The sequence below is a fragment of the Corvus kubaryi genome, unplaced genomic scaffold (assembly GCF_017639235.1).
Source record: "Corvus kubaryi isolate FWS band 111438036 unplaced genomic scaffold, C.kubaryi_AGA036_p1.0 134, whole genome shotgun sequence".
Classification (NCBI taxonomy): Eukaryota; Metazoa; Chordata; class Aves; order Passeriformes; family Corvidae; genus Corvus; species Corvus kubaryi.
In genome coordinates, this window is record NW_024580668.1 from 830,593 (window position 1) to 854,386 (window position 23,794).

The following is a 23,794-nucleotide window of genomic DNA, read 5'->3' on the forward strand; positions in this document are numbered from 1 at the left end:
GGGGGGGGCCGGGCTGGGTCCGCGGGGGCTGCGGGGCCTCGGGAGGAGCCGCGGCTCGGGGCCCCCGCGGCGGCTGAGGGCAGGGGCTGCGCACGCTGCGCTGCGCCCCGGCAGCGGCGATTGCGTGACCTGGAGCGTCCTTGAAAGGGAGAAAACGAAAGAAAAGCGGGGGGGAAGGAAAGGCAGTGTTCCGCCACTTTCGGTTTCCGTTCCTCCTGAGGAACGCGGGCATGAAGTGACAGAACAAGGGGGAATGGCTTCACACTGTCAGAGGGCAGGCTTAGGTTGGATGTTGGGATGAAATTGCTCCCTGTGTGGGTGCGGAGGCCCTGGCACAGGCTGCCCCATCCCTGGCAGTGCCCAAGGCCAGGTTGGACGGGATTTGGAGCAGCCTGGGACAGTGGAAGGTGTCCCTGCCCATGGCAAGGCTGGCACTGGATGGGCTTTAAGGCCCCTTCTAGCACAAACCATTCCATGATTCTGTGCAGAAACCGAGGGCACAGAGCACTGTCCAGCAAACAATGCTGAGCATGGCAGCCTCCACCTCCTCCTTTCGTGCCCAGGTGCCAGCAGCTCCTCCTTTACCCTTCTTTATTGGGTCTCGAGACTCTGTTACTCCTTTGGGCAGAGGCCATGCAAGGGCAGTGGGCATTGTTGGTGCCCAGAGGGCTGTCTCACCACTTCCTCCTTTTCTCCCACCACAGCTTCTGCACGCCGTGCCTGCAGGAGTGTCTGAAGCCCAAGAAGCCAGTCTGCGGGGTGTGCCGCAGCACCCTGTCTCCTGGGAGCAGAGCTCTGGACTTGGAAAAGCAAATTGAAACGACAGAAACCACTTGCAATGGCTGCAATAAAAAAGTATGAAAGTGTTTGGAAATTAAGTGCATGAGATGTGTCCACCTAGGGGAAAATAAACTGCTTCCTCCTCAGCTTTCTGCAAAATCAGGTCAAAATGTTTGTTCTGATATGTGCTAGAGGTGTTTTATATAGGCAGCACCCAGATGCTGACATTCTTTCCACGTTTTTTTTATTGTTACCTCTTCAGGAAAAAAATTTCAAATGAAAGATTTTGATTTTAAAGTTACAGTGAAAGGTTGCTGCTGTGCGCAGGGGTGTATGGTAACATACCACAGACAGCAGGGTTACAAGTTAACTAACCTGTAATGGCAAAAATTTTCCACTTGGTCAACTGAAGTATTTGGATTTTCTGCTTTAACACTTCTATTGAAAGCTGCTCTGGTTTGCACATTTGCTGCTTCTGCTTAGAAGTGTAGCAGGAGGTGCAGGTGGTTTGGGCTCACCTTGCTGTGCTGTTGTTGCCTGCACAGATGTACCTCTCCAAGATGCGCAGCCACGCAGCCTCCTGCTCCAAGTACCAGAATTACATCATGGAAGGTGTGAAAGCTGTTACTAAAGAGCCCCTCCACAACACCAGGTAACACCTCTGCTCTGAAATCCCGGGCTTTTCTGTCACGAGAAAGAATTTTGAAGTGAAAGCAGGCTTTACCTCTTTGCTCAGTTTGGGTGCTAATTTTTACATAGGTAAAACAGCCTTCATCCTGCAGCTGACTGTGCCCAGGTAAACTCTGCTGCTTCTGCTTGGTCCATGCACAGGACATCTCTAAGATCAGGGCATTCTGTAGATGTAGCTGTTTTTTTAAATACCTGTGTCTCCTGATTGCATTCACCTACAATGAGGGAAGTGGGAGTTGGTGGCAGTGCTCTTGTGTGTGGCTAGTGGGTGGTACCCTGGTGTTTGAGAAAAAGGTGATAAATGGCACTTAGAACATTTATAGAAGAGCTGTAATTCAGTCTAAATATGGACAATATTGAGTTCCCTAAGATACTGTTAGGAGTTTATAAACTGATTGTTAAAATTAGCTTGCCTTAATTGCATACGTAAGATTACTGCTTTGAATAATCTGTATTTTTAAATAACCTCTTTTTCTCCCCCAACCAGGAACTTCCCAAATCGCTTCACCTTCCCTTGCCCATACTGCAGTGAGAAGAACTTTGATCAAGAAGGACTGGTTGAGCACTGCAAAGCTTTGCACAGCATGGATGCAAAACAAGTGGTAATAAAAAATCTTGGTGCAAGAACTGCAACGAAGTCTGGTCTTAAAGCCCTTTGAAACAATGAGTTAGAGACTTGCTCTTGAATTCAGTAGATGTAATTGCTGTTCAGTCAGTGTGGCTGTGCTGGTCATGCCTCTAAGCCTGGTGTGGTTCTGCTGTCTCCTCTCAGTGGGTCTCTGGTCTCTACTCCCACTGCAGCTGGGCCACATCCTCCTTTCATCCTTGAAAAATGGCACACATTCAAAGTTAATTAGGCATAGCAAATTAGTAAAATATAATTAAAAAAATATGTCAGACATTTAATTTTCTCCTTGTTTTTCCCATTGTTTACAGCAAGGAGATACTATAAACTGTTGGAGGAAATGCTTGCAAAAAACAGTGTATCATTCTAGTAATCTGTCTGTGATACTTCCTCTCATGTAAGAGGAATGGCAAAACATGGAACTGAATTTGAAACTTCCATTTTTCTGGAAAGTTTTTTGGAATTCCAGATTATTCAGGGGAAAAAAAAAAGTTCCTTTTTTCTCTTGGAGAGAAGTGAACATTGCAGAGAAGACCAAGGAAACTTTCCTGCTACTGAGAAATAAAGGCTGAAGTCCTATAAAGCAAGGGACTTCAGTGAGTTCTGATTTTCAGAATGTGGGAGAAGAGTAAACCATTCCATTTCAAGGATCTAAGACATTAATTGAAATGATTCAGGGTTATCTGAGGCTTTTCTATTAAATGTCCCAGCAAGTTATTGGCCATCACTTTGCATACAGAGCAGTGACAGCACAGACCTTGAGCTTCACTCCCCCAGGCTGGCCCTGCCCTGCCCTTCCTGCTGTCAGTGTTAAAGCCCTGAACCACTGGGGCCTAACTGTTTTTTTTTCCTTGAAGGTTTGCCCAATTTGTGCCTCAATGCCATGGGGGGACCCAAATTACAGGAGTGCTAACTTCATGGAGCACCTGCAGAGACGACACCGCTTTTCCTACGACACGTTTGTGGTAGGTGTTTGCTCCCCCGTGGGAGGCAGCCTGGGCGCTCCTAAAGGCAGCGCCGATCCCTGGGCGCTGCTGTGGAATCCCAGCGTGCAGATGTGTCCTGGCACAAACGGGAGGGCACAGGGAAATGCAGCTCTTGCTGCTGCCACTTGTTGTACTGCCCACTGTGGCTGTTGCAGTGAAAGCCTTTCTGTGCCCTTTGTTCCCAGGATTATGATGCTGATGAAGATGATATCATGGCACAGGTTTTGATGCGTTCCTTGCGGGATAAGTGATTCAGCCAGAAGATTTACTGTAAACCCAAGCTTCCACGAGGGGGAAATGCCCAGCATCCTTGCACTTCTCCCTGCACATCCCAAGATTTAACTCAGGCATCCAGAAGTACAGAAGACTTTAATGCTATCTCAGTTTTCAATCCTGGTTTGATATTTCTGTACCACTCAGTCTTTTGGTGTCATGGTCTCTGACATTCAGCCCTGTCAGCCCCATTTTTCTACTTGCTTAGACTCAGTTTCATTGTAGATCAACACGTGGGAACCAAGGCTTTTTCCTTTACCTATGCCTGTTGGTTTCTTTGGCAGTTGTATTTATTTGACTGTCTAAAATCAAAACCATTCCAGATGGAATGGCCTGAACTAATTAATAAATATCTTCCCAATCTCATTTACATATCTCAAGTGGTTGTATGTGAAGTGTATTGGTAACTCTGTTCCCCTCTAGTGAGACTTCAGGTGCTAACTGTAACCACCTCTCATGCAAGTGACCTCTGATACCTTTGATTCCATAATGTTTCCCAGTGTTTCAATCCTTACAGGCAGCCTCCCAACTATATGGAAAACACATCTTCAGTATGAGTGTTCCAACTGCAAACTTTCCTAGGAAATCTTTGCACTGTGTAAAAACTAGTTCAAAATACTTCAGTTCTATGCATGATGATTAGTTTCCTCCATACTCCTACTATAATTTCTAGCCTGGAAAATGAACTTTAGTGTTGGTCTTAGTTAAAATGTGTAATTTTTTAACTATCTCAGCAAATACTAATCAAAATTGCTGGCTTTATGATTAAATTGGTGGATTTGAAACTGGTTTCCTAGTAATTTTAAGCCTTATGCTGATAGGGGAATTCAGAAGGTTTTTTTCAATACCTCTGCTTTCTATTTAAACTAAAATTTTCATATATATTCTTGGGTTTTCCATTTCTCAAGGCAAGCTGGTCGAAAAACTTACAAGTAATTCATAGCACTGGCATAGCACTTCCTTTCTGCATCACAGATTTTATCAGGTATTTTGAATTCCTGTTCTTCATTTAAATGTTCCTAAAGTAGCTGAAGCTGTACTTGGATTGTTTGCCATCTGGCAGCATGTGTGTAGACTAGTCAGGTGTAGCTTTCAAGGAAAACTAAAACATAGCCCTGAAAGCAGGACAGTTCCAGCCCTTGGTAAATGGATACTCTGTGTTCAAGCCTACACTTTTGCCACAGGGATTCCTTGATTTTAATTTGATGCTTTCATTAAGTTCACAGAGAAGCTGCTGAGATCTGAGGGCCTGAGGCACCTGACCAGAACCTGTAAAGCACAGTGTCGAGATGTCCAGTGTAAGTGTTGTAAGTGGAGCAGTGGGCCTGCACCCTGGAATTGAGTACTGGTTAATTGATTTGAGCAGTAACCTTCTCCCATCGTGCTCTGCAGACTGCAGCCTAGCCTTACCCTGAAAATCATGAAACACGCTCCAGTGTAACCTCGTGATTAAACCTTGTGTCCAGCCAGACCTCTGGCACCTCTCAGCTGACCTTGGGGTTCTACCCCAGATGGGGCTGTTACACACTCACCCCTGAGCACCTGCATGGGGACTGGAAGCCCAGTGGGGGTGGGAGACATGGAATCTCCTGGTTCTGTAGGAAAAGTGCTGTGTTTGGGGGTGGATATTTTAATGCTTGACCTGCAAAGAGGTGATTTTGTATTGGGGATTGGATGGGGATCTCTCAGATCTGGCTACCGTGCAGTTTGGTGATGCCCATTGCCAGGAATCCAGATTCCTGCTTCTATTCTAAGTGCACTTCCATGCAATTCTGATAAAATGTTTTAGGAGCAATTAGGAGCTTCCGAGTAATTACTTTGTCATGTTTTTGACTTTTGAAGACAGATTACAAATAAAGGCCATTTAATTTATAAAATCCTACCTTTGTGTCAGCTCTTGTCATTTCTTCCTCATGGTCCACATGTTTCCTTTGAGCAGCCAGAGCGTTTGCATTCGCCGGGGTACACTGAGACTCCCTGATTGGTGAAAAGCCGCTCTGATGAGAGGCACCTGTGTGCTGTGCACGGCCTCCACTCATCTCGTTTGGGTGGTAAAAAAAAATCCTTTGTGTAGAACAAGCCAGTTTAGGCTTCTAAACCCAGTGAGTGTCCCTGGGAAGGGGGCAGTGCTCTGCCAGAGCTGCTCTCGCCTCGTCAGCAGCTGATTGTGCAGCCGCATTGTGGGGGATAATGCAATCGGGCCAGCCCGGACCTGTGAAATTCCCCATGTCTGGCACAAGGAGTCAGCCTGAGGAGGACAATTAGCACACAGAAACACAATGGGGAGGAGCCGGGCTTGCAGTTGAGCTATTTTATTAAATGAATTTGTCTCCAGACAACGACTGGTCTTAATAGGTCTGATAAATTGTTGTCAGCATTGATTTCCTAATGCACAGGCATTGCTTCATCTGGAATTACAGCGACAAATCCCCATGGTCTCCTTAGGCTGGGGGATGAGATCTTGCCACAGCCTAAGTGCTGTGATCCGGCTCCTCATGTCACCTGACTGAAAAGAGAGCAGCAAAATTTCTTCAAGGCCTTTGCCCAGCTATACTGGACTGCTGAGCCCACCTCAGGAAGGATTAACCAACCAAGGCTGTGTTAAACCATGGAAGGGCAAATGAGGGATTGCAGTCCTTGCTTGCAGTCCTAAAACTTTTCTTTGGTTTAAATATACTGAAAGTTACAGTGGAGCATTTGCCTGTTTTGGGGGTGGGTTTTCGTTTTTCTGACGTAGATCTTTGTGTCACGGTTGCATTGGTCTGTGCTTATCAAAACCAACTCATTTTTATGGACAAATTACATTATTCTCTGGGTGGTACAAATGAGGACTGTTGAAACCAGTACAAAGACTTGCTTTTCCTTCCTTACTCCTTCCCTAAAACTCCAGAAGATACTCAGCACTTAGTGAAAATTAAGTGTCATTGCTACTGGCTTAGATCTCTCTTCTAGTTCTTACATTTATTTTGTCTTTACAGATGCTAGGGTTTAAAAAAATAATTCCGTGGAGCTTCTGTGAGCTGCACGCTGACGGCAGAGGGAGGTCTTGCATCTTGGAGAGAGCGGGGCTCCCTCCTCCCGGCACAGTGCTCGGCCCCAGCCTCCTCCCCTGGGCTCAGGGGGCTGCTGTGGGTTTCAGGGAACTTCTTCAGCCTTGCAGTGAGGGTTCACACCCCATCCCACGGCCAGAACTTCTCTTTTTCCCACCACAGCCTCCCTTGGTGGGAGCAGCTCTGCTCTGCAGCCAGATATTCAAGATGCTTCATGGAGACATGGGGCCAGGGAAGGAAAAAGAAGAATTTTCAGCAGATTTGTTGCTCTGGAGGTGGTTGAAATGTACTGGTGAGCCCCTTGAGCCAGTCCTTGTGGTTCTGGGACTGGAGCTGTGCCACAGGCTGGTGGCAGGTCTGCTCTGACCACTTTGGGGCTCAGCTGATGCCCTCTCTGATGGTGAGGGTGGGACAACTGAGAAACTCCCTGCCACTTCCAGCCCATGAACCACTGCAGAGCTTCCCCTCCCCTGCGTCCTGCTCTCCGTCCCCTATCATCCTGGCTCACAGGCACAGGCAGGTCAGGTTGCTTTTTCCCTTGATCTCGTTTTTTCCCCTAGCACAGGCAAGTTTTTTCCACATGCAATGGTTGAAAAAATCTGATTATCACCATTTCAGAAAGAACACAGGAGTCGGCTTTGCTTCTTCAAAGAAAACCACCTCGCTGTGTTCCTGGTGCAAGTGTCCCCACTGTAACCACATCCGCGGCAGGTGGAGGAGCGCGGGGGGGCACCGGCGAGGGGCCGGGGGAGGCACCTGCACAGGAGGAGGCACCTGCACAGCCCCCGGGCTGCTGCCCCCGCCCTGCGGGGAGCTGCACCTCCGGACCCCCGAGAGAAACGGGAGGACCCGGCCTTGGTGATTTGTATCCCCCAAGGGCTTCGGGGGCACTTTTCCCCCTGAACTTCAGGCTGATCCAGGGATGAGTTTTGCAGATAAACACCTGCTGAAAGCCACGGGCAATTCCACAGCAAAGGAGGGATGATGCAGTACCAGAGCACATGGCTGCAGGGGAAGAGTTTGCAAATGCGTCTGGTCGGGGCAGGATACTCGTGGCTGGCAGGACAGGCTTTCCAAGCTGTTCCTGCCCCGAGGAAAGGCTGACAGTGAGCTCAGCCCCTGCGCTGGAGCCGTGCCAGCGGAAAGCTTTGCTCCCACTTCTGCATTTCTTGTCGCTGTGGCTAAACAGTAACATGTGGTCAGCAGGGGCTGGCGCAGTAATGTGTGATGTGTGACGGCTGAGTCACGAGTGGCCCAGCACACGGCCCTTTTCCGAGTGGCAGGGCCGGAGGAGGCATTCCCAGCAGGACCTGTTCCTCCTCCGGCAGCCGCAGCTGTCTTGGCCCGGAGCTGAGCGCGGCTCCTGCAGCAGGTGGCTGGAGCCGTGCCCTGAGCCCTTTCAGCGGGGAAACCCCCACGTGAGCCAGAGGGCCGGGGTGAGCTGGAAGCCCGGGCTGCAGGACTGGTACATCTCTGCTCACCGCTGCCCAGCACCCGCTAGCCGTGCCTGGGCAGCTGCCCATGGGCACATAGCCCCTGTGGAGCGGGAAGCCAAAGGGAGCGTGTGCCTCAGCGGGGCTATTTGACCGTGGAAAAGAGTCGGGGGAAAGCAGGAGGAAAGAGAACAGAAGGGAGCTTGCTTGAGGGACGGCTGCACTGCCCAAAACCTTCCCAGCAGAAAAGAAAATGTCTGGGCAGGTGCTCCTGACCCCTGGCAGCGGGAGGGAGTCACCGAGGGCTGTGCCGGATCCATCCCGATGCTCCGAAAGTCACTGCCTCTTCCCAGAGGATTATGAACCGGTGGCGAAGCGTGCTCTCCCGCAGGGCTGCGTCCCGGCCGGGCACGGCGGAGGCTTGTCCCAACCCACACCGCAGTCCTCAGCCGTGGGACAGGGGAAGGACGCGGGGGGGATTCCGGGGATCACCCCAGGGCACAGCGCCTTCCTCCAGCCCGCCGAGCCGCTCTGCCCGCGCTGGGCACGGGCCGTGGGTCAGTCCAGGGTTCCCCCCACCGGTCCCTCCGGAGCACCGGCGGGCAGCATGGCACGGGGAAATGCTGCGGAGAGAAGCCAGGAGCGGCTGATGCAGCGGTTCGTACCCCAGCACCGGGCGGGCAGCGCGGCCGCACCGCGGGAGCGGCCCCCGAGCTCCGGCCCCCGGCGGCGGGGCAGACACCGACACCTGCCCCTGCCCCTGTCCCTGCCCACCCCGTCCCGCCGGCCCATTGGCTGCGGCCCCCGGGGGCGGCTCCGCACCGCCCTCCCCGCGCCGCGCCCCCGGCCCCGCGCAGATATCAGCGGGAGCGGCGGCACCGCGGCCCCGCGGCAGCGGCGGCACCGGGGCTGCAAGATGCCGCGCTCCTTCCTGGTGAAGAAGCACTTCTCGGCCAGCAAGAAGCCCAACTACAGCGAGCTGGAGAGCCAGGCCGGTGCGTGGACAGGACGGGCCGCGCACGTGGGGCGCTCCGCGGGATGGGGCGGGGGCCTCGGTGCAGGATCTCCGTAGGGCTCCACACGGGAGCGGGCGGGGACTGACCGGCTTTTCGCAGGGTTGCGGAGCTGTTTGTTTCAATTTCGTGCATCTAGTGGCGCGGGATCCCCCGTGTCCTGGGATGCCGAGCCGCTCCCTAGTACCCCGGGGATGTCGGTGGCAGCGGTGGCTCCCTCATGGGGCGCACATGGGCGCGTGGGGAGCTCCCCGTGCCGCGACTGGGCGGGAGCGTGGGGCTGTCTTCACCCCATCCCTTGCGGCGAGGCGGGTAGGGGCGCGGGGTTCCTGTGGTGTGAGGTCGGTCCCCTTTTTCCCGGGGCGGACTGCGGCTCTGGGCTCCCATGGGGAGGTTGGGATCCCTTTGCCCCTCCGACTCAGGGGTGCGGCGCGGGGCTCCCAAGGAATGGCCTGGGATGGGGTCCCGCTGAGCCCGTGGGGGTGGGTTGGGCCCTGTCGCCCTCGTTCCGAGGGCCCCGCTGACCACCGCCGCCTCCCGCAGTGCTGGCCGCGCCGCTGCTGTACGAGACGTGCCCGCTGCCCGTCATCCCCCCGCCCGAGGTGCTCGGCCCCGGCGCCTACTACCCGCCGCTGGTGTGGGACGCGGGGCTGCTGTCCAGCCTGTTCCCGGGCGGCCCGGGCAGCGAGGCTGCGGGCGGCACGGCCCCCGCCCTGGACCTGACGGCGCTCTCCAGCGAGGAGGATGAAGGCAAGAGCTCGGGGCCCCCCAGCCCGGCCTCGGCCCCCGCCGCCGCCGAGCGCTTCCGCTGTGCCCAGTGTGCCAAGGCGTACTCCACCTTCGCCGGGCTCTCCAAGCACAAGCAATTGCACTGCGACGCCCAGGCCAGGAAATCCTTCAGCTGCAAGTACTGTGAGAAGGAGTACGTGAGCCTGGGGGCTCTCAAGATGCACATCCGGAGCCACACGCTGCCCTGCGTCTGCAAGATGTGCGGGAAGGCCTTCTCCCGGCCCTGGCTGCTGCAGGGCCACATCCGGACGCACACTGGTAACGTCCCCTCTTGTCCCTCTCCCCCCCCTGCCTTATCACCTCCCTCTTCCCTGCTCCACTGCCCCAGCGAATCGGCGTGTCGGGTGTTATCTGGGGAGATAAGGGCTTCCCAGACCCCCTTGGCACATCCCTCTGAAGTGTCCTTTAAATATCCTCTTGGCTGGAACGGAGCGCAGGGTCAAGGCCCAGCCTGTAAATCCGTGCGGCTGCTGCGAGTGCAGTGCCCGCCTGGGAGCCGGCCCGCCAGCGACGGCACAGGCTTCGCCGAAGTGTCATGAAGTGGGGCTGTGAGGCTGCTGCAGCCCCCCTCCTGTGCACTGCCGTGCCCAAAGCATCCATCCCTGCCCACACCGAGGGCTCCCAGCCGGGGCAGCACCTCAGCCGCAGCTGCCCACCCACCATCAGCCGCCAAGGCGGGGACGAGCCCGGCTCCAGGCGTGCCCGCTGCCGGGATGTGCCTCGGCGGGGCCTGCGGGCAGGTGCTGCAGGCACCTGTTGGCGCGGGGCCGGGTGCGCAGCTGCAGCCCACCCCGCTGCCGCGGCCGCCCCGACAAAGCATCTCCCGAGCATCCTTTGTGGGGCTGTGGGACGGTGTAATTGTGACTTGGCACTGATTTCACACCCTCTTAACGTACTAAAGATGATGGCTGAAGGAAGCCGGGTAGACTTAATTGTGCTTTCCAAATTGAGCATACACATTTGTTTCCTCCAAAAGAGTCTTTCTGGGAGGAATTCGCCCTGGCCAGGCTTTTCAATGCGAGCCGGGCAGGAGAAGGGGGAGCGCGGGGCTCGGCAGAGGAAATAGCTCCACTCACCCTGGGCTGGCGCCTCGCAGCCGCTGCCTGCTATGATATAATTAACACACAGCGCTCGGCTTTCCTGCCTTGCTGCGAGCTCCTCGCTTGGCTCCGCGCAGGAGACGAGTATCGAGTCTTCGTTTGTATGTGCAACTGCCGTGCTACTTGCAGATGTTTCCAGCATTAGTTTTACCGTGGTTCATAGGAAAGGTTTTTCTGGGAGCCGGCAATTCCCAAGCTGGCAGTTCTCCCCCAAGCAATGCTGTCCATACCCGGCTTTCCCTCGAACAATAACAGCCAGCACTTCTTTTCACTGTACTCTGCACAAACTTTGGCTAATGAATGGCTCCTTCTTTGATATTCCCCATGTGTTGATGCACTGGTTAATTGGGAGCGTTTCTCTTTGTCCCATAGGTGAAAAGCCCTTTTCCTGTACACACTGCAACCGGGCCTTTGCTGACCGCTCTAATCTCCGCGCCCACCTGCAGACCCATTCAGATGTAAAGAAGTACCAGTGCAAAACCTGCTCCCGGACTTTCTCCCGCATGTCGCTGCTCCACAAGCATGAGGAGACGGGCTGCTCTGGCTCTCGCTGAGGACTCCTCGCCCCTGGCCTCTCATCACAAATACCTATATTATAACCAGTTTCTGTAGGAGTTAGTTTCCTCCATCACCATTGCAGTGTGCACCGGGCCGGACACTGCTACTCTGGCCCCTGAGACCCTCACACTCCTCACGTGGTGCCTCCAGTGCAATGCAAGAGCCTGATTGTAGAATATGCTGAGTTGGAAGGGACCTATCAGGATCATCAAGTCCAATTCCTGGCCCCGTGCAGGACATCCCAAGAACCCCACCATGTGCCTGAGAGCATTGTCCAAACACTGCTTGAACTCAGACAGGCTTGGTGCTGTGACCACTTCTCCCCTCCTGGCATCTGGGGGTGCAGACCTGGACTCGGTGCCGTGTGTGAAACTCGGGGGTCGCGGTCCTGCCCCAGCCCCTCAGCAGGTGCCCCCCCCCCCCTTGCCAGAGGCACTCGGCACCTTGCAGGGCTGGACCTGCACCCTTGGCCCTGTGCTGGTATTGAACACTGCGACCATGTAGCTTGGGGGGGTTGGGGGTTTTGTGTTGGGTTTGTTTTGTTTTGTTTTGTTTTTATAACACCATAACCACTCGGTAACTTCTAAGAACCAGTATTTTTTTAATGAAGGACAAGACACTCCCCCCGTACCCCGAGTGTATATACCCTGCCTGTAGAAGGTGTAACTATGCAATAATACAGTATCCCAGTAGTTGTGAAGCAGCTGCTTCTCCCCAGCACAATGACAATTTGCAATGCCTGCGAGATTAACAGTGTCCATGAAAGGCAGGGGTAGCCATTTCAAACCCCAGCCCTGTTTACAGAGCAGCTATGCACTCAAGCACCTGTTAAAATGACTCTTAACAACTGCTTTTCAAGAGAACTGTGACTAATAGCAGGCACTTGTCAGCTGATACAATGCTGGCCTGTCCCAAGGCTGTCCATCGACAGGTGTGTGCCAAAAGCCCTCTTTATGGGTATTGACAGGTGCCTCCTGAATGCATCTTTCTTTGGACATTGTTTTCATGGAATCATTACAAAGAGGATGTTTACATTTCAAAGGTACACTGGTATTTATATTTTTGTGCCACAATTTTGTACTGATGAAACTTTTTATATAATTATATACAGTTTATTGATATTCAATAAAATGATTAATTTATAATACGGTTTTGTGGGTGCTTGGGGTGAATATGCAGCTGTAAGAGGGGAGTGCTGTGCAGACCAGGGTGCTGGGCTCAGCTCTCCTCCCACCTGGTGCTCTTGGCTGCAGGTGACTAGAAAGGGGCATTTGCAGGAGGGAACGTGTGGAGCAGTTGCCTCTCGGGAGAGGAACAGTCAGGCTGAGTCAGTTCCTGCCAAAGGCTGGGGCAGCTGTGCCGTGGTGCGGGCTGGGGGTGCAGTGGACCTCTCAGGCTCCATGTGGGAAAGCACAAGGTCTTGCCTTGTTCCTCCCGGCCCACCCGGGTGGGTGCTGGCATCCCCCTGGAGCTGCTGGAGCACCTGTGGCTTGCCCGCATCCCTGAGCACTCCCTGGGGAGCAGGTCCATGCCTCAGCACAGGGCACTGTTCCTCTGGGGTGACGGAGCTGCCTCCGGCTCTCGGCAGGATCCCGAGCCTCCCCAGGGACGCCTCCAGCACCGGGGTGGGTGACCCGATGTGGGTGGCGCAGCAGCAGAGCTGACACATCCTGTTGTCACCGCAGAGCTCGTCAGCACGCACAGGAGGGGCTGTCCCTCACCTGGGGGGCACCAGGGGCGGGTGCTGCGGGATACCCCAGTGTCTGCCTCCAGGATTTCCATAGTGAAACTCCCAATGCCCCAAGCCACCTGCCTTGCACCTTCCCAGCCGCTCCCATTCGGGGTGCTTCAGAGTCTGCAGCCAGACTTACTGCCTGCCTCCCCCAGGGACTGGATTTTTGTCTTCTCTCCGCATTTCCTCAGTGCCATCTCCCGGTCATTGCTTTCGACCAGGGAATAAAAGGGCACGCGTCCTCAAACTCTCATCCCCCTGCAGCCCGCGGCCGTCCGGCTCCCGGCGCCTCTCCCAGGGGCTGCTCAGGGCAGGAAGATGTGTGCAGCTGTAAAAGTCAGCAGAGCTGCTGCTCGGCCCTTCTTTAATTAAGAGCTCACCCGGTATAAACTGACTTTCCTAGCCGAGTTGGACTCATTACTCGATTATTAAGCAGGGCAGGAAGTTTTGGGTTTGCTCTTGTGTGTGCTTTTCTTCCTTTTCCCAACAGGAAGCGGGGGAGGGGCACTAATTACTTTCAGCTTTCCATCCATAAAATCCTGGAGCCGCAAAAGCAGCTAAATAGTTAAAAAAAAAAAAAGGTGGGGGGGAGGGGAAGAGACCAATCTTGAGAAGGGACCACCTGCAGGAGCTGGAAAGGAGGGTCGAGGAGTGGGTGCGCTGGCAGCAGCAGCCCTGGCAGACCAGCCGGGCTTGGCTTTGCAGCTCCGACAGCCGCATCAGGGCCCTGCACCGGCTGTGCTTTGTCCCCGCCCACGTGTGCCAGGGCTGTCACCACATGAGGACCCTGCCCCTTTCCAGTGTCATTCGGGCTCTTGCTGCATCCCCGCACTGGCACCCGCCGGGGAGCCCTGCCAGCTCCCTCTCAATGGGCTTCAACTAATATTGGTCAGGCCGGCGGTGAGAGCTGTGAGAAACCTCCTCCTCAGCAAGCTTTGCTGCTCTCAGTTGTGCTCCTGGCTTTGTCCAGCGCCTGGCTGGGACGCCAGGCTTTTAGAGGGAAGGTATAAACCGGGTGGAGAGCAGCCTAGGCTCGACCGACAAATCCCGCTGGCATTCAAACACAAATGCAGCCTTAAAACACTGGAAACAAGAAATGCTGCCTGTTCTGAATCACAAAAGCACAGCCCACTGGCACTTGGGTTGCTTCTGCATCTGCTTCTTGCCCTGCCCTGTGCCCTGGGGACACGGCTGCTCAGGTGATGTCCCGCCCCTTGGGACAGTGCCTCAGACCTCCCCAGGTGTCGCCCAGGTCTGGCCAGCTGCTGTCCCGTCGCAGGGTGATGAATGTGCTCCAGATCTCTCCTTCTCTGACCAGCTGCTCAATTTGCTACTGCAAAAGTATTTCTTTTTTCTGCCTGAGGGATGTTGGGGTGAGCAGTGGGCTGAGGACCATGGCCAGGACACCCTTGGGTCCAGCTCAAGCCAGCTGCAGACAAGGGGTGTCCCTCCTGGCCTTTCTCTGCCCTTGCAGACCTTTGGTGCTCTGTGATGGAGAAATGCACCCGGGAGCTGGGCCTGAGGACGAGTCGCAATTGCTTTTTCGTTTCATTTTCTGAAGGAAAGCCGCAGAGCAGCATCCCTGGCAGCAGTGCCGTGGTGCCCTGCCCTTGGTCCCCTGTGCTCACCCGGGCAATCAGACCTGCTCAGCGAAGCCTGGGGTCCATGGCAAAAGCACAGCAGCTTCCCTCCGTCTCAGTTTTAATGTCCCAGGAACCAAACTCCCGTAAAGCCGCCGCCCTGGGCTCAGCCAGGTAGCGCAGGCTGCACTTTGGGGTGGGAGCGGGGGCGGGGGGCAGCCGGCGATCAGCGGGGGAACCATTTGGTGACCACCTTGTGTGACCATCTGTAACCGATTACGGTGTCAGCGCTCGTAAAAGCCGGGATTCAATCAAGCGCCCGGCAGGTAGCGGGGCCCCGCTGGCCGGGCCGGTCCGGGGTGCGGGCGGTGCCGGCTCCGGGGCTGCCGCGCTCCCCGGGCGGTGGCACGGCCGCGGTGTCGAGCGTTTGAACTCCGCTGTTTAATTTCCACGGAACTCCACGGGACCTTTAAACCAGCACGTACGTCCCCATAGCTCCTGGAGCCCTTTCAAAGGCTCCAGGGAAACCACAAAGTGCCTTTTCTTCCCAGAGAGAGCAAGTGCTTTCCCCCCTCCCTGACATGATGTAGAATTAAGGGTGTTGGGAAACCCGCCCTGCCGTGGGTGCCCCCTGGGACAGACCCATGTAGAGATACCGGGTTAAAAGGGGCTTTAAAGCTTTCTTGCCACCCTTTGAACTCATCCTGTTCTGTCTCTGCAAGCATCTGGAGCATCCCAGAAGTGATGAGAAGGGAAGCATGAGGATTACAGCCACCTTTGTGAACGCTAAGCTTCATCTCCTCAGTCATTTAGGGGCTGCAGTTCCCAACATTTCCTTTTTCACCCCTTTCTGTCCCCATCTCTCCCAAGGACAGGCACAAGGCACACCTGGTCCTTGTGCTGTGAGGATGAAGAGGAGCTCTGGGGCCCCCCAGAATGCCTCTTCCCACCTCCAGGGCAGTAGAAAACAAAAAATTTCCACTTTCTTCTCCTGTCATTGCAAACCTATCTGATAGAAATGTTCTCCTCATGATTCTGTGATCCCCTGCATCCCGCACAGCCTCTGCAGGAGCACTTCCAGCATCTGAGCATGCAGCCCACAGAGAAGGCAGCCAAAGCTCAGCCCCTACAAAGTGTAGGGGCCTAATTCTCCTTTTGGCTCTTACCTTAGCTAGAGAAAGCTGAGCAAACAAACAGAAACCAGGCAGAATCCAGGGAAAGGCCCGGACTGAAGCCAATCGCTGGGCGGCTGTTCCTGATTTGGGGAAGGAAATGATCGGAGCTTCGTGGCAGAAGCTGGGATGGCTTGTGGGGTGATCAGCAGAGACAACATAGATTTCCCACTTGAGAGGGCTGGGATGGATGCAGGAGGCCTCGGAAGGTGTGTGAGGTTTTCCCTGTGTGGACAGGGGCAGCAGGTGCCGGTGCAGGGCTCAGCCTGTCAACAGACAGTCCCGGTGAAAGCCTGTGTCCATTAACAGCTCGCCATAAGGAGCGGGGCTCACAAACAAGCCGCAGGTGTAGCTATTGTTTTTCTGCCTCTGTGCTCTTGACATGAGCAATAATCTCAAATTAATCTTTAATCGGATGGTGAACTGATAGCGTGGGGCTGGGGAGGTGCGAGTCTTCCCATGCAGGTAAAGCACAGCAAATGCAGAAGGAGAGAGCCAGGCAGCCCTGGGGAAGGACTCTGAGGCTGGAGGAGTGAAATAAAGGTGCTGTCTCCCTGTGGGTGCAGGTGGTCTGGGTGGCAGCATCACTGTGGCCTTGCACTGTCTGCACTCGCCTTCCTGGGCATCACCTCTCCCAGCGAGTGCCCCCTGCCTGCCCCCAGAGCAGCAGGACAAGGGCACGGGGCGATGCCCACCACAGCACAGGGCTGCACCGGGCCCCAGCAAAGCCTCAGCCACCTGCCACAAAGATGGTAAGTTTAATTTCTTTACCTGAGGATGGACACTGGCATGGGAGCCAGCAGCACACGCACAGCAGTGACCGTGTCCTCTCCACAATAAGAGGTGCCAGAGGGAACCACCAGCCTGTGCCGACCGCTCTCCAACAGCAATGCTGTGCTGTAACTTATTGGAGATCTGCCTAGAAAATCATCAGAAAGTATTTTAAATCTAGCATAGCATGCGTATGTATGGATCACCTTCTGTTTTACTGGGCTCTCTGAAAGCAATGCAAGGCCTGTTTTACTTTTCCCAATAAAAAGGGTCACATTTCACATGGAGGAGATTGGCGGCTCCCGAGCTAATTAGCCCGGGTTTCCCTCCACCTCTGCATTTTCCACGCAGGGTTATGCTGGCGACACTTTGTCTGTGGCCGCTCCGGGAGGACGGTGCTGCACATTGAGCCTCCTTTGCCGCGATGTGCTGGAGGCAGAGCGGGGCAGGGCGAGGAAGTGGCGGCGTGTTGTGGCACGGAGTCATGGCCCGTTATAAAGAGCTTCAAGGGCCTGCATTATGTCATTACTCAATTAGCCTGTTGGTAATAGCACTTCATTAGAGAGACAGTTCCTATTCACTGGCCTTAATCCACTTTCTAAAGCCAGGGCTAGAGCCACTGATCGCTTTTCCCGCTTTCCTGATGAGGCAGAAACTGGTTTTGGAGAGTGGCCCGGCAGCTGGCAGAGGCGGGAGTGATCCTATTGCCGTGGCAAGGGCAGCCTCCTGCCACCCTAAAACCATCACAGGGGTGGTAGCACCCAGCCCCAGCAGCTCAGGGATGGCGGGGAGGGCAGAGCACCTGCCCTTCTCAGAAATCAGGCTATGAATCAGGGAACAAGTGAGTTTTGGTGTCAAGCCATCAGTGACCGCAGGACATGGCCTCTCCCCACCCTGCTGGATGTGACCCCATGCCAGGGAAGCTCCTGTGGGACCGGCTGTGGGGACGGGCACTGCCTGCCCAGGCCACGCCTCGCTTCGGGCCATGGGGGGCCAGAAGGAAAAGCTACTCATTTTATTTCTCTTTTATTTCCTCCCCCACACACTCTGTGACATGCAGTGCTGGGTGGAAACCAAAGCAGAGTAGGAAGTGGTGCGAGAGCCGCATGCAGGAAGCCGATGTGTGTCAGGAAAGGATGTCAGGGACCGAGGGACGAGCAGCTGCCACGGGAGCTGCCCTGCCTGCCGGCGACTCGCGGCTCAGAGGGGCAGGAAGCACTCAGAGCCCTTCCTCTGTCTGTAAAGGCATCTGCTGCCACTCGAGGTGGGGACAGAGCAAGTGCAGAGGTGCAGGGAGCTCCCAGCCCAGACCGGGGTAGCACCACAGTGCTGGAAATGTTCCCTGTGTCCTGCCCGTCCAGTTGGCTTCAAAGCCTGTGGAGTCCTGCAGGGACCTGGTTCCCCAAGTCCTCCCACCACGATGGCCAGAGCATCCTCAACTGTGGCCCCATGAAATGGGGCCTCAAGCTACCAGAGCCTGCAGGCGCCTCATCCACACACATCCACCGACCCCAGAGCATCAGCCGGGTGCCCCCTTCATGCCATGCTGCCATGGGAGGAGCTGGGCTTCCCCATCCCATAAAAAAATAACCTTTGCTCAGACTTCTGAAAGATTCAGCTTAAGACAGAAGTTACTTTATGTCAAAAGAAGTACTGGGGTAGGAAAGTTTACTGCCTTGGTTACAGCAGCTGCTGTGTGTGATCAATATCATCTAAATTTTCCCCCCTAAACCTCGCTTTACAGCAATAACCTTCCGTCATCGCTTCCACAGAGCTGGAGGGCAGCAATGTGGGGCCTGCACTTGCTGGAAAAATTCACAGCTATTGGTAGTTGTGACTCAGATGAGGACCTGAAGGTGAGTTTGTGAATGCAGATGCTGTGGAAGATGGCAAATGGTTTCCTTCAAATGGTCTTCAGAGTGTCCCGGGAGTCAAAACAGCAACTGGCACGTGCCTGTGGGACAGTCCTTGCCTGCTGCTGGGGAGAGAGGGAAGGCTGGGATGTCACACACCATCACCCATTGGAAACTTCAAATCTTCCACATTTTAAGCAAACACCTTGTTTTCATTCAAACCCTTTTGCCATTCCATACTGCTGGCTACTTCTCTCCGAAAGGAAATAGCTGTCCCATAAATAAAGGGTGGTGGGAGGGAGCGTGGGGGAGGCTGTGAGCTCAGAAGCAGGAAGCTTTTCCTGGCATGCTCCGGCTCAGGGCCAGAGACACCAACGAGGGAAGAGCAGCGATGGTCCCTGGCACAACGTGTGCCAAGGAACCGCTCACACGTGGCCACGCCTGGGGCACCCCCAGCCTTCCCCTTCCCACCCCCGTGCATCCCCCCACGCACCCTCCCGGCCAGCCCAGCGTGGGGGTGCTGAGAGCAGTCCCTGCCAGGAGCCCGGGGCTGGGGCTCCCGGGCACAGGAGCTGTTCCCACTGCAGCAGGAGCCTTGGATGGGAGACACCTGCAGAAGCACCACGTGGCACTGAGGGAGGGCAGGCCAGCAGAGCAGAGAGCAGCTGGGTGAGTGCAGGTATCACATTCCGACTCTGGCACCCGCTGCATCCTTGGCCACGGCAATCATCTCCACGTGCACTCCTTTCTGTGCACGGTGGGGAACATCACAGCGCAGCTGCAGCCCCAAGGAGCCTCTGAGCCTGGTGCTGGGGAGCTGGTGCACACAGCAGATGAGCCAGAAGATGAGAAGGGGCACCAGGACCAGAACTACGGCCCTCCCCCAGGGACCCTTTCCAGCAGCCCCATGGGGAGGCCTGGGACCTGCTGGCCCCGTGTACCTGTGGGTCAGGGCTTTGCTGGCTCTTGGAGGAGGATGGAGATGAGAGCTGGTGCCCACCCAGGGAGGTGCCACCTGCAGTTGTTTCAAACAGCCGTGGTGCCAGGCTGCAGGGAGGATTTCAACTGCACCATGATGGGCTCTTCAGAAGGGTCCGGCTGCTGTTGGGCTGTGTGGGATCTGGCCAACATGATCTTGTTCTGAGGCAGAGACCTGAGCTTTCCCACCTGCTCCATGTTTGGCTTTTTGCTTCCTGTGCCCCATTTTCCCCCATTAGATGGGTTGGATGCTGCAAGCTCTGTCAGCCTGCAGCCAGGCTCCTGGTGCTGGGTCTGGGATGCGCTGCCGAGCAGGATCTGACCCCAGCCCACACCACAGGGGTTTGTCATGGCCTTTGGTGTCTCTGCAAGGGAGGGCAGAGGTGGATGCAAAGCATCCCCTAAAGCCGAGAACTCCATGACCTTTGATCCCCACACAGCCCTGCCTGCTCGTGCATGTGCATCTCAGGTGCCCCCTCAGGCCTTGCTGGCGAGGCCAGCACTGCTCAGTGCCACAGGGCAGCCCTGCTGCTCCCCAGGAGGGAGAGCCGGCGGCTGAGGGGCTCATCCCACAGCCACCATCACGCAGTGCCTGCTTTACATCAAGGAGCCCTGGCGCAGATCAAAGCGCTCTGAGGTTTTCCTTGAGCAGCTGAAGGGCTCTCAGAGGGTGACATGCTGCTGTCAGCAGCCCCTGGCCATGGGGATGGGCTTGTTCCCACCCTGTCACAGCCACCTCCTTGTCACTCATCCTGCAGGCAGGCACTCGGCCGGGTCTGTGGGCCCTCGGCATCCCCGGCGCTGAGCTCCCCGCTGGGTTTGCAGCGGAGCCGGGGTTTGCAGGGCTCCCTGCCCCTCGCCAAGGGCAGACTGGACAGTCTCTTGCTCGGTGTCACCCGTCCTTGCCTGCGGACCGGGGGTGATGGCAGCCCTGGCACAGTGATGGGGACTGTCACAGTGTGGGAGCTGGGGGGGTGACAGTGCGCGGCCTCTCCTGGGGAGCATGAAGGTCTTGGATGTCTGCTATCACCAAGGACCAGGGAAAATACTGTGATTAAACAGAAGGAAAATAATAATGGCTAATGCTTCCAAAAGCAATTTGGGGAGCCTCAATTTAGAAAGCCAAAATTGAGCTCCCTTGAAGAGACAGTTTTCCAGAGGCTTCTCCAAGACGTCTGGAGGAGTCATCCGTCGTCTGGCACCAGCAGAATTTGCCATTTCTAGGAGCTGTGGCTGGGAAGTGCTAGTTAAGATTCCTGCCTGGCGCTGGGGCTGCCCATCCCCGCACACGAGGAGCCGTCTCGCAAACCCTGCAGCTTTGGGACGGGTCAGGCTGTGCCAGCGACACCGGGTTAGTGTTACCCCGGGCTTGGGATGTTACCATGAGCGAGGTTTCCGAAAATAGTCCCTGGCACCCCTCCACGCTGCTGTGCCGGGCCAAGTGTCTCTGAGACTTGCTTCCAGCTTCCCCATAGCCCCAGTGGGAGGAGGAGCCTCTCTCCCTGTGCATCGCCTTGGCCCCCCTCTGCCCCACTCCCCCTGCCCAGGGCAGGGCCCCCCTTCCCCTGCTGCTGCCCAGCTCTCCTGATTCCATGCTGAATGAGCCTGTGTACATAAAATTAGCACCCTTGCAGGAGGCTGCCAGGGAAACCTGCCCTGGGCGGCTGCAATGGGAAGCAGATGCTCCGTGATTAAGCCCACATGGGCAGGGCAGTGCTGTCCCCTGAGCAGGGCAGTGCTGTCCCCTGAGCAGGGCTGTGGTGCCCGGACCAAGGACTGAGGGCACGTGCCTGAGCAAAGGCTGCTTTGGGGCGGGATGGCTCAGGCTGGGGGTCAATGGAGGGACCAGATGGCCAGGGCTGGGGGGGCTGGCAGGATGGGGCCAGGGGAGCTGCTGCTGTGTCCCCACGAGTGATGCTCAGGGTGGAAATGGGCTCATACAGCCTTGCAGCTCCCCGATGGCAGCGCCCCACGCTTGCGGGAGCCAAGCCGGACTTTTCAGCTCAATCGAGCTGAGAGAACTGGGTGAGATGAGGGCTGGGAGCTGCAACCCGCTGGCTCATGCTGCCAGGATGGAGGCCAGAAAGACAAGAGCCATCCCCAGAGCAGCTCCAGCACAGCATCCCCAGCTAATGCCATTTGCAGCCCACTTGCAGGGATGAGGCTCCCCAGAGCTCTCCCTGCACTCAGCCCTGGTCACTGGGACACTGCATCTCCTCCCTGCAGCAAGGGGTGCAGCAAAGTTTCAAAGTCCAGGGGCCCTGCCCGGGCCTCCCCCCGCGGCCGTGCCGGGAGGTGCGGAGCGAAGAGGTGGGTTCAGTCTGCAGGGAAACCCTGCACGGAGAGCTGTGTAACCTGAGCACCTTTCCTAGATAAGATCTAGGCAAAGGGGGGCAGTTTGCACGGTCAGGTCGCAGGGGGCTCGCTGACCCCTCTGAACACCAGCCCAGGACCCCAGCGCCAGTGGGCAAGGGGAAGACACTCATTGGTGCTGCCGGCTTTGTTTCTTCTTCTTTTCTTCCCCTTCATGGTTTTGTCCCTGAAGGGGGGAAGTCCCCACTTATCTCCTGCCCTTTCCAGCCTCCCCAGTGTGGTTTCTTCAGCCTCGCAAGAAGGGATGGCCATTTCTGTTTCTTCTCAAGGCATTTTTCCACCCACCCTCTCTGGCCCTGGTGGGAATTGTCAGCTTTGAGATAACGAGAAGGATGAATTGTCGTACAGGATGTTGCATGAAGCCCAAGTGCTATTTGCAGGCAACTTTAATAAGTAATAATAAGGAGAGAGAACTCCAAAGGAAGTAACCTGGTATAGCAGACAAGGCAGATTTATCAAGGCAGGGAGGAAATACTCCCCAGAAATGAATCTGGCATGAGTTCCTGCACACCAGTCCCACGATCCTGTCTGCCACCACAGGCAGCTCTTATCTGAAACAGTCCAGTGTTTAAAATAGACTGGAAAATAAATAGTCTTCCAGCACGGCTGATCCTCCAGAGCCTGCAGTTCATCCCAGCAGCATTTACAGTTTTCTCTGGAGTGTTTCCGACATGTACTTCAAGACCTTCCAACTCTTTTCTCCTCCGCTGCTTGTGACATTAACGAACCTTTAGGGATTCTTAAAGCACGTTTTATGTGGATGTATTTTTAAGCAGGAGAAGGAGAGAGTGGTTCCCAGCCCAGGGTGGATGCAGAGTGGCTTTGTGAGGCGCACTCCAAACAGGAATCCATCAAGCACCAGGGCTAAGTGTGGCTGTGGCAGCTCTGCTCGCGCAAAGTTGTTTAATGTTCATTGTTCACAGCTGTGTCACCCTAATAGCGTATTTTATTGTTTTTCCAGTTGTACTTAAACCCATCATTCATTATCCTGCCCAGCCAGTGAGTGCCTCACCTTTAATTGATGACACCAGACAAAATGCTTGGTCAAAGTTTCCAGTGTCTCCACCACAACTGGGACTGGCTCCCTGACACCCCCGACCTTGCCAGAGCAGCTCAGCCCCTGTGGGTGACCTGGAGGACAAGGGGGACACGGCCACCGGAGCTCTGGTCCCCCGTGGTGCAGCTCACAGGGAACAGGGGCTGAAGCAGCGGATCTGGCAGAGGGCACAGGGACATGAGCTCAGGCAGAGACACCCCGAGGGGCCAGGGTGCCACAAGCCATCCACTAGGTCGTGGGGAGAACCAGTTTGGGTTGGTTGGTTTTGCTGGGTGGCAGCAAAACCCCTGGGGCAGCCCCTGCCCGCCTGCAGAGCGGGTGCCCAGGGCCGTCGCCCTGCCTTGGCTGAAGCAGCGGTGACCAGGGCTGGCAGAGGCAGAGGGGAGGCCCCAACAGCCCCAGCTCTGGCAGCAGTGTTGCCTCACACAGGTACCCCTCGCTGGCTCTGACAGTCCCCAAATGGACCTTTCTGGCCAGCAGAGTCATGTCCCCATGTTGTCCCTGCATGCCAGGCGGGCCTGTCCCATTTCCTACCCTGGGCCACCCCAATGCCCACCTGCCCACAGGCCCGTACGTGACAGTCCCGTACAACAACGAACTGCAGTGACCAACAGCATTTGCTGGAAAAGAGCCTCTTTGGCAGGCAGGGAAGCTTTCCGGCTCTGTGTAAGGCCTGACAGACTCTACAGTAGTTAAAAGGGACAGCATTAAAGAAAAAGAACTTAAACAGCCCAAAAGTGAAGGGCCTGTAATTTATTTACTCCCCTCAATGAATGCTGGTTGCAAATCACTGTATAAAAATAACTCCTTTCTCCAACTTTTGATCTCTGATATTCCTGTATTTCCCTGGGGAAAATGTAAATCTATGAACTTATTACTAATGTTTCCTGTCCCTGACAGTGGAGCCAGTTGATATTTTACTTGAGAAGCTGGAGAAAAAAAAAGTAGCATAAACTTAATGACTGCGGACTGTTTCCAATC

The 23,794-nt window shown here is 55.3% G+C and overlaps 2 protein-coding genes across 2 annotated transcripts; both read left to right on the top strand.

Moving 5' to 3' along the window:
- Nucleotides 1-618: 618 nt before the first annotated feature.
- On the top strand, nt 619-5,236 carry RNF114 (ring finger protein 114). Its single transcript, XM_042044711.1, has 5 exons — nt 619-855; nt 1,326-1,432; nt 1,958-2,072; nt 2,953-3,060; nt 3,267-5,236. Exons 1-5 carry the CDS (start codon nt 634-636, stop codon nt 3,330-3,332), a joined length of 618 nt encoding a protein of 205 aa, XP_041900645.1. The 5' UTR covers nt 619-633; the 3' UTR covers nt 3,333-5,236.
- A 3,472-nt stretch (nt 5,237-8,708) lies between these two features.
- On the top strand, nt 8,709-12,442 carry SNAI1 (snail family transcriptional repressor 1). Its single transcript, XM_042044725.1, has 3 exons — nt 8,709-8,832; nt 9,394-9,897; nt 11,112-12,442. Exons 1-3 carry the CDS (start codon nt 8,754-8,756, stop codon nt 11,291-11,293), a joined length of 765 nt encoding a protein of 254 aa, XP_041900659.1. The 5' UTR covers nt 8,709-8,753; the 3' UTR covers nt 11,294-12,442.
- Nucleotides 12,443-23,794: the final 11,352 nt, after the last annotated feature.

What these genes read in the sequence shown, in the direction of transcription:
- RNF114 (XM_042044711.1), top strand. Translation starts at nt 634, where the DNA reads ATGCAAGGGCAGTGGGCATTGTTGGTGCCCAGAGGGCTGTCTCACCAC. An exon ending in GCATGGATGCAAAACAAGTG is followed by an intron (nt 2,073 to 2,952) that starts GTAATAAAAAAT and finishes TTTTCCTTGAAG; the next exon opens with GTTTGCCCAATTTGTGCCTC. An exon ending in TTTCCTACGACACGTTTGTG is followed by an intron (nt 3,061 to 3,266) that starts GTAGGTGTTTGC and finishes CTTTGTTCCCAG; the next exon opens with GATTATGATGCTGATGAAGA.
- SNAI1 (XM_042044725.1), top strand. Translation starts at nt 8,754, where the DNA reads ATGCCGCGCTCCTTCCTGGTGAAGAAGCACTTCTCGGCCAGCAAGAAG. An exon ending in CGAGCTGGAGAGCCAGGCCG is followed by an intron (nt 8,833 to 9,393) that starts GTGCGTGGACAG and finishes CGCCTCCCGCAG; the next exon opens with TGCTGGCCGCGCCGCTGCTG. An exon ending in CCACATCCGGACGCACACTG is followed by an intron (nt 9,898 to 11,111) that starts GTAACGTCCCCT and finishes TTTGTCCCATAG; the next exon opens with GTGAAAAGCCCTTTTCCTGT.